The 9856-nt window shown below is 29.0% G+C and overlaps 1 protein-coding gene across 1 annotated transcript; it reads left to right on the top strand.

Moving 5' to 3' along the window:
* The first annotated feature begins 2981 nt into the window (after positions 1 to 2981).
* Positions 2982 to 6371, top strand: LOC122508727. The gene is made up of 6 exons (XM_043622246.1): positions 2982 to 2991; positions 4114 to 4251; positions 4419 to 4504; positions 4596 to 4854; positions 5761 to 6013; positions 6314 to 6371. Exons 1-6 carry the CDS (start codon positions 2982 to 2984, stop codon positions 6369 to 6371), a joined length of 804 nt encoding a protein of 267 aa, XP_043478181.1.
* The last annotated feature ends 3485 nt before the right edge of the window (positions 6372 to 9856 follow it).

Below are 9856 nucleotides of genomic sequence, written 5' to 3' on the forward strand. Positions count from 1 at the left end.
GCTAATTATTTTATTTATTGCTTTCTAATTTATTACAAATTTAAAAGTAAAATTTATTTAATATCAATCATTTACATTAATTTTTATTTTGTTATTTAATAAATAGTTATTAATTATTTATTTTATGTATTATTTATATAGTAGTTACTTACCAGTTTTATTTTTCTTATTTATTTCATTTACTTATAATTAATTGATTATTTACGTGAATATTATTGTTATTAATTATTTTTTCTATTATTTACAATTTGTTGCTTGATATTATAGCTATTTATTTTATTAATTATTTTCTAATTTATTAAAAAATTATAAAGTATAAATTATTTATTAACTATCATTTTCTTTATTTTTAAATTCATTACTTATTAATTGTGCATTGCTAGTATACTTAAAAATTTTTAATTTACAATTTATTAACTATTTACTTGTTTATCATTGTTATTTATTTTATATATTATTTACATATTAAATTTTTTTTCAATTTTCAATTTATTACTCATTCATTATTTTGTTATCTATTATTGTTATTATTTACTTCATTTTTTATTTACAATTTGTTACTTGTTATTATAGCTATTTATTTAATTTATTAATTTTAAATTTACTACAAATTTAAAAGTAAAATTTATTTATTATTTATTTTATGTATTTTTTTATTAGTAGTTATTTACCTGTTTTATTTTTCTTATTAATTTTTTTTACTATTAATTAAATCTTTATTTACGTGAATATTATTATTATTATTAATTATTTTATCTATTATTTACAATTTGTTGCTTGATATTATAGCTATTATTGTTTTCTAATTTATTACAAATTTAAAAGTAAAATTTATTTATTATCAATCATTTACATTATTTTTTACTTTATTATTTAATAATTAATTATTAATTATTTATTTTATGTATTATTTTTGAAGTAGTTATTTACCAGTTTACTTTTTTTATTTACTTCATTTACTATTAATAAATTGATTAATTACGTGTATATTATTGTTATTAATTATTTTATCTACTATTTATAATTTGTTAGTTTGTTTATTATAGATATTTATGTTATTTATTATTTACTGATTATACATTTATTTATTATTATTATATATTTACTTAAATCATTTTTAATATAGAAGATAAGAATTACTTGGAAACTTTGGAAGTTTCAACAGCGGGATCGATATTAAAAAAGGGACAAAATACAACAAAAACATCAAAAAAAAAAAGTGACAAACAAACGGAAAATTCAAGAAAGACAAAGGAAAGAAATGCTATACAGACCGAAGTAAACAAGAAAATTCTTCAATTAAATCCTGTATCAAATTTAGTCACTTCAAGGAAAGGAAGGGAAAAAAGTAATATATTATTTTTAAATTTATCTGTTATTATGATATCTAGTAAATAAGACATATTTTCAACGCAATATCTCAATGATAACCCAATTGATTAAAATTTCTTATATGAGTATCGGTGTGATATTCTATCCTAATATTTGACACATTTCTATTATACCCAAGCAGCACGTAATATAATCATTCCCCTAATATTCTCTTAACATCATCTTGGAATATTCCGTCAACATTACGGTGTAACATTCTCTCAAAATCATTTTGGAATATTCCTTTAATATTACCGTCAAACATTCCGTCAATGTTATCTTGAAATATTCTTTTAAGGTGGACATTTTAATCTTACCTTACGATCTTTGGAACATTCCACTAGAAAATTTTAAATATATAATGTAATTTGTCTTTATTGTAATGTTATATTCTGTGCTTCTTGGAATCTTCTAAATGCTTTTATTCACATTTTTTAATAAATGAATAATATTATAAAAAATCTATAAAGGTGAACAGCCTTCAGCAAATAAGAGTGCTGCAACAACTAGTCAAGATAAAAGTATACCGCAGCATCCTAAATCTAATTCGATCAAAACACCAACTGCAAGTACATACGGTGCATCAATTGAACAAGAAACACGTGTCTTACAGCAACCTCAATCTCAAAGTTTACAAGGTATTTCTAATAATTTAAAAGAGAAGACATAACCAGAAAAGAAAATAAACGTAAAGACCACCAGAAAACAACAAAATAATGAATCTTCCTTTTCTCTCCTGAACGGTGATTTACTTTTCTGTACTTAAGATCTACTCCTAAAGTTCGACACTTGATTTTTTTATTTAATATAATTTAAAAATCCCGAACTGTTTCACGTACTTGAAATATTTTTATAGTTTGATGTATTTTGATGGATTTTACCTGTACTTTCTTTTCCACGCGGGTATAAATTTGATAAATTATATGTTATCGAATTTCGGACAAATTTGGAATAAAAAAAACAAAACAAAGTATCTAGCTCAAAACCTTTTAATTAAGATTTAAACAATATTTATTATTATTTATAGTAGTAATTTTATCTAATGACAATTTAAGGTAAAAAATCAGAAAGAATTGCAAATGCTGAGAAGTTATCAACGACCAGAAAGAAGATTTCGCGAGCTCATGAAAGTGACAGTTCAGAAGACGAAATCGTGACTACAAATCAATCTGAACTTCAAAAGAATGTCATTTTTAAAGGTGAAATATTAAAATATATATACTACAATTAAGTAAGAAAGAAATTTTTAAATATATAAAGTGACAAATACAGGACCTTTAATTGCAAGAAGTCTAAAAGACAGGCTTCGCACTCTTCTACTAAAAGCTACTATTTGATACTTTTTTAATTCGAGGCTACTTTTTTTAGCATGATGCTACTAAAAACTACTTTTCTGATCAAATAGTCAAATTTAGATTTTTAAGTTTTCACATTTCCATTTTAAAACAGCGTTAAAAACTAAAATTGTTAATGAAAAACGACCGTCAATAAGATATTTGGGAATAATTTTCTCTCTAAATTTGAATCTGTTAAAAATAACTGATTTAGAAGCAAAGAGTCAATTATTAATTCAAAAAAATAATATTTCTACTGATAATTAGTTTAAAAAAATGATTGTCAGTTAAAAAGAACTGAAGTTTTAGTAAATTTTTTTTTGACTGATTCAATTAGTCAAGTTTAACTAATTTTTTAGTTAATTTTAACTGAATATTAGTTATTTTTTTACCGAAAATCATTTATTTTTAACAGATTCAGGAGCAAAAAGTCAGTCACTGATTGTCAGTTAAAACCACGATTTTTAACTGATTTAAATTAAGAGAGTTACTGACATTTACTCCATCAATAGTGACTTATTATAAATAGTGTTTAGGTTTTATGCGGAAAAAAGTGCTTAGTTTTGCCTCTTTTTGTTCAAGAAAATTCCCGGTTTTATATTTTATTTTCTCTTCAAATTTTAATTTATTTAATTTCGAACATAAATAAATCTACCAATGGCTTCTTTGAATTTTCTCAAAATAATGGTTTTTTAATTATTTTCATAAAAAAATTTGGAAAATAATTGAATTAAACAAAGAATTTTTTCAAATTTTTAAAATAATCTTGTCTGTTCATAATTATAATTGAAAATTTATTGATACTAATTGAATTTGTGCGTGCAAAGAATTTTACTATTTATAAAAGTAATTGAATTCTTACAAAGAATATTATTATTTATGAAAATAATTAAATGCTTGCGGAGAACTTTATTTAAATTTTTATAAATTATTCTTTTGTGAAGAACAATTAAATTGTTTATAAAAATAATTGAAATTTTGAGAAAAATTAAAAAAAAAATTTAAACATAATTGAATTTCTGGGAAGAATTTTTGAAAATAATTGAATTGTTTTTTTTAATTTTATGAAAATTTTTAAAAATAATTCTATTATTAAGAAGAATATTTTTTTAAATTTATATTCGAAAGATTCCGTAAATTTAAAGAATTTTGCTATAATGAAAATAATTAAATTCTTGAAAAGAGTTTTTTTTACAGTTTCTGGAAGTAATTGAAATCTTTCGACAAATTTTAATAAAATTTTTAGGAATAATTACTTTTTTCGAGGAATTCGATTAAAATTGTATTAAAAATAATTGAAATTCTGCTATGAGTTTTACTATTTATGAAAATAATTAAATATATTTTTATTCTAGTTTTTATACAATGAATTTCCGTATTTGTAATTAACTCTAAAATTTCTTTTAAGGTGAAAACTTTGATTTGACTAATGGTGACTCTCTAAATCATCCAGGAAGTTCTGAACTTACTGAAAATTTGACTGAGAATACTTCAAGTAGTCCAATTAATAATCTGCCAGAAGTCGAAAATTTTTGTTTCCCAGCAGGTTGGAATTTTTTCTTTAAAAAATTTTTAATTTAAACTTAACCATTGTATTCATTTTTATATTATTGTAACACCTTTCGAATAATATTAACTATTTAGACCTTATTTATGACAAAAGTATTCGTAAATATTTATTAAATTCAGTTAGAAACATTATTTATCTTCTAGTAACTCCTGAAATTGCTGTGTTCCTGCAGCAGCTTGCAGTTTACGCTCAGGCAAAATTAGGTGGAGATGAATCTGCGACTAATCCAGTTAGTTACATTTTACAGTATTATTTTATCAGCTTAGGCATGTGTAAGTGTAAATTAACTATACTTTTATTAAATTCATACAAAAATATAGTTCTTGATTCCTTCATCCACGAACAATATTGCTTCAACATCATCATCGTCACTGATGATAAAAAATGGGGACATTGTATTCAACAAATCTAAAGAAGTAGAATTTACGAGATTTAAAAAAAGGCCAGAAGAAATGGTTCGTCGTTTGCTATTAGAATTAGTAGGGCGAGAAGAGCTAAAGACTATGACTGCACTTGGCTTTGCAAGAGGTGGAAAAACGGGAAAAGCTGTACCTGAGGAGATTAGAAATGCTGTGTACAGTGTGTATTTTTTAAAAATATTGCTTTTTTAATTAATTGCTTTCTCATAGGGGAAGGATGTATTGGCAAAATTTTCGATTGCTATTTTTTGACATGTTTCCATATAATTTTATCTCAAAAGTTTGAAAAATGTCCATGTATGTGTATATTAACAATATCTCAAACCGAGAAAGAGCTAAAGGATTCATTTTTAATTTCATGTCTTCCAGGGGACATAGAATGAAAGAAGTTTTATCCCAATTCATAAAGTTTAACTACATTTTTTAGATTTTTAATTTTTCAAAGAAACGTTTTTTGCTCATAAGTTAAAAAAAGTAAATATTTTTTAATCATTTTTTCAAATGTGTCTTTTGAGCCTCTGTTGCTCATTTTTTGTCCTTATTAGCCATATTTTCGTCCATATTTAAAAATTTCAAATTTTGAAAAATAGTACTTTTGGAAATTTTGTTAAAAAATGTATCAGAAACTTTAAAAATATCCTTACCAATTTCTAACGTATAAAAAAACGCTTTAATTGACCTATTTTTGAACAAGATTAGTTAGAAATTATAACATTATTAGTATTTTCAAAACTTTCTTCTTTATTAACTTTTGTGTAATTATTAAACAATTATAACCATCATATAGAATGTATAGAAACATACTTTTTGGTAAATAATTTAATGATTTTTAACAAGATTATGGAGAAGAATAACTATATTTCAATTATGGATATTTTTATGAGGAAGCAAAGTGTTTATGAAATGAACAACAAAATTATAACAAAAATATAAAATTTGGCAGCGGAATTAAATGTATTTTAATTAAATTTAATTCAAATTGAAATTATTTTGAAATTTCAATAATTCTTATAAGTAGTCTTGACTGACAATTTGCAATATTGTTTAAATTATGTTAAACTTAAAGCAAAAGGATTTACATATGAAAAGTTTATCGACACAATTAACAACCAATGCTGTACTTTGCGAAATCCGAAAAAAGAAAAGCCAGCAAATGAAAAGGTGAAGAAAATTCGTAAAGTAAATAACAATAATGATAATCGTGATGAACAGAATGATGAAATCGATGGAAATAAGGATGACAAATGCGCAGATAGTAATGACGAAAATACTGATCAGGAAGACAAGGATTCTGAAAATCAGGATGAAGAAAATGTTAGGTATTTCTCGTTCAGTAAACAAGAATTTAGAATCGATATTTAGAAAAAAAATTATATAAAATCTGTAACATTTTATTCAAAAATTAAACAAAGTATTTAAATCTATTAAATTATTGTCCCACCTGTCGCAAACGACATTATCTTAATTTTACTAACTACTATTCATTAATTCAAAAAATAAATAATCTTTAAAATGTTATAAAATTCAAAACGTCCAAACACATCTTAATAAATTATTATATAATAATTTAAAAATTAACATCCTAATAATACAGCGCTAATCAAATGTTTTTTTAACAGTGAACAACCTATACAACCAGATTCAGAATCACCAGTTGCCAAAAAAAGGAAGCATTAAAAATAATGAAGAAAAGAAAAACAATTCTATTCGTGTTAACAATTAAAAATTAATTATATTATTAAAAAAAATTTTGTTTAAAATATTAAAAAATAAAATACAGTTTAAATAAACTTAAAAAGCAAAAAGAATACTTAATTTCTAAAAGCAAATAAATAAAAAATCTAGTAGATTCTCCATAGAAAAAAACAATTCACATTAAGAAGGTAAAAAACAGGAAAACCAGAGTTAAGCGATGGTTCGGCCTTAAAAAAGCAAGAGTAGTGAGTAACCAGGAATTAGCAAAGGAAAGAAATCTCTTAATCAAAAAATTATTTTTGACATGGTTTTTCTTAAAAAAGCGACTTTTAAGTGCAACCAAGATTCAGCCAGGAAATAAAATATCTTAATTTGAAAATTATTTTGCCATGATTTTACATAGGAAAGCGACAGTTATGTGCAACCAGGGTTTAGACAGGAAATAAAATCTCTAAATTTGAAATTATTTTTGCCATGGTTAAGTCTGGGAAAAGAGACTGTTGTGTGCAACCAGGGTGTACCCAGGGAATGAAATCTCTTAATTTGCAATTATTTTTGCCATGGTTTAGCCAGGGAAAAGCGACTGTTGTGTGCAACCTGGGTGTAGCCAGGGAATGAAATCTCTGAATTTGCAATTATTTTTGCCATGGTTTAGCCTGGGAAATGCGACTGTTGTGTGTAACCAGGGAGTAGCGTGGGAATGAAATCTCTTAATTTGCATTTATTTTTCCCATGGTTTAGCCTGGGAAAAGCGACTGTTGTGTGTAGCCCGGGTGTAGCCAGGGAATGAAATCTGTTAATTTGAAATTATTTTTGCCATGGTTAAGGCTGGGAAAAGCGACTGTTGTGTGCAACCAGGGTGTAGCCAGGGAATTAAATCTCTGAATTTGCATTTATTTTTGCCATGGTTAAGTCTGGGAAAGGCGACTGTTGTGTGAAACCAGGGTGTAGCCAGGGAATGAAATCTGATAATTTGAAATTATTCTTGCCATGGTTTAGCCTGGGAAAAGCGACTGTTCTGTGCAACCAGGGTGTAGCCAGGGAATTAAATCTCTGAATTTGCATTTATTTTTGCCATGGTTTAGCCTGGGAAAAGCGACTGTTGTGTGCAACCAGGGTTTACCCAGGGAATGAAATCTCTGAATTTGCAATTATTTTTGCCATGGTTTAGCCTGGGAAATGCGACTGTTGTGTGTAACCAGGGAGTAGCGTGGGAATGAAATCTCTTAATTTGCATTTATTTTTCCCATGGTTTAGCCTGGGAAAAGCGACTGTTGTGTGTAGCCCGGGTGTAGCCAGGGAATGAAATCTGTTAATTTGAAATTATTTTTGCCATGGTTAAGGCTGGGAAAAGCGACTGTTGTGTGCAACCAGGGTGTAGCCAGGGAATTAAATCTCTGAATTTGCATTTATTTTTGCCATGGTTTAGCCTGGGAAAAGCGACTGTTGTGTGCAACCAGGGTGTACCCAGGAAATGAAATCTCTGAATTTGAATTTATTTTTGCCATGGTTTAGCCTGGGAAAAGCGACTGTTGTGTGCAACCACGGTGTAGCCAGGGAATGAAATCTGTTAATTTGAAATTATTTTTGCCATGGTTAAGGCTGGGAAAAGCGACTGTTGTGTGTAGCCCGGGTGTAGCCAGGGAATGAAATCTGTTAATTTGAAATTATTTTTGCCATGGTTAAGGCTGGGAAAAGCGACTGTTGTGTGCAACCAGGGTATAGCCAGGGAATTAAATCTCTGAATTTGCATTTATTTTTGCCATGGTTTAGCCTGGGAAAAGCGACTGTTGTGTGCAACCAGGGTTTACCCAGGGAATGAAATCTCTAAATTTGCAATTTTTTTTGCCATGGTTTAGCCTGGGAAATGCGACTGTTGTGTGTAACCAGGGAGTAGCGTGGGAATGAAATCTCTTAATTTGCATTTATTTTTTCCATGGTTCAGCCTAGGAAAAGCGACTGTTGTGGGTAACCAGGGTGTACCCAGGGAGTGAAATATCTAAATTTGAAATTATTTTTGCCATGGTTAAGTCTGGGAAAAGCGACTGTTGTGTGCAACCTGGGTGTAGCCAGGGAATTAAATCTCTGAATTTGCATTTATTTTTGCCATGGTTTAGCCTGGGAAAAGCGACTGTTGTGTGCAACCAGGGTGTACCCAGGGAATGAAATCTCTGAATTTGAATTTATTTTTGCCATGGTTTAGCCTGGGAAAAGCGACTGTTGTGTGCAACCAGGGTGTAGCCAGGGAATTAAATCTCTGAATTTGCATTTATTTTTGCCATGGTTTAGCCTGGGAAAAGCGACTGTTGTGTGCAACCAGGGTTTACCCAGGGAATGAAATCTCTAAATTTGCAATTATTTTTGCCATGGTTTAGCCTGGGAAATGCGACTGTTGTGTGTAACCAGGGAGTAGCGTGGGAATGAAATCTCTTAATTTCCATTTATTTTTGCCATGGTTAAGTCTGGGAAAAGCGACTGTTGTGGGTAACCAGGGTGTACCCAGGGAGTGAAATATCTAAATTTGAAATTATTTTTGCCATGGTTAAGTCTGGGAAAAGCGACTGTTGTGTGCAACCAGGGTGTAGCCAGGGAATTAAATCTCTGAATTTGCATTTATTTTTGCCATGGTTTAGCCTGGGAAAAGCGACTGTTGTGTGCAACCAGGGTGTACCCAGGGAATGAAATCTCTGAATTTGAATTTATTTTTGCCATGGTTTAGCCTGGGAAAAGCGACTGTTGTGTGCAACCAGGGTGTAGCCAGGGAATTAAATCTCTGAATTTGCATTTATTTTTGCCATGGTTTAGCCTGGGAAAAGCGACTGTTGTGTGCAACCAGGGTGTAGCCAGGGAATTAAATCTCTGAATTTGCATTTATTTTTGCCATGGTTTAGCCTGGGGAAAGCGACTGTTGTGTGCAACCAGGGTTTACCCAGGGAATGAAATCTCTGAATTTGCAATTATTTTTGCCATGGTTTAGCCTGGGAAATGCGACTGTTGTGTGTAACCAGGGAGTAGCGTGGGAATGAAATCTCTTAATTTGCATTTATTTTTCCCATGGTTTAGCCTGGGAAAAGCGACTGTTGTGTGTAGCCCGGGTGTAGCCAGGGAATGAAATCTGTTAATTTGAAATTATTTTTGCCATGGTTAAGGCTGGGAAAAGCGACTGTTGTGTGCAACCAGGGTGTAGCCAGGGAATTAAATCTCTGAATTTGCATTTATTTTTGCCATGGTTCAGCCTGGGAAAAGCGACTGTTGTGTGCAACCAGGGTGTACCCAGGAAATGAAATCTCTGAATTTGAATTTATTTTTGCCATGGTTTAGCCTGGGAAAAGCGACTGTTGTGTGCAACCAGGGTGTAGCCAGGGAATTAAATCTCTGAATTTGCATTTATTTTTGCCATGGTTTAGCCTGGGAAAAGCGACTGTTGTGTGCAACCAGGGTTTACCCAGGGAATGAAATCTCTAAAT

Source organism: Leptopilina heterotoma, unplaced genomic scaffold, assembly GCF_015476425.1.
Source record: "Leptopilina heterotoma isolate Lh14 unplaced genomic scaffold, ASM1547642v1 Lhet_557, whole genome shotgun sequence".
NCBI classification, from domain to species: domain Eukaryota; kingdom Metazoa; phylum Arthropoda; class Insecta; order Hymenoptera; family Figitidae; genus Leptopilina; species Leptopilina heterotoma.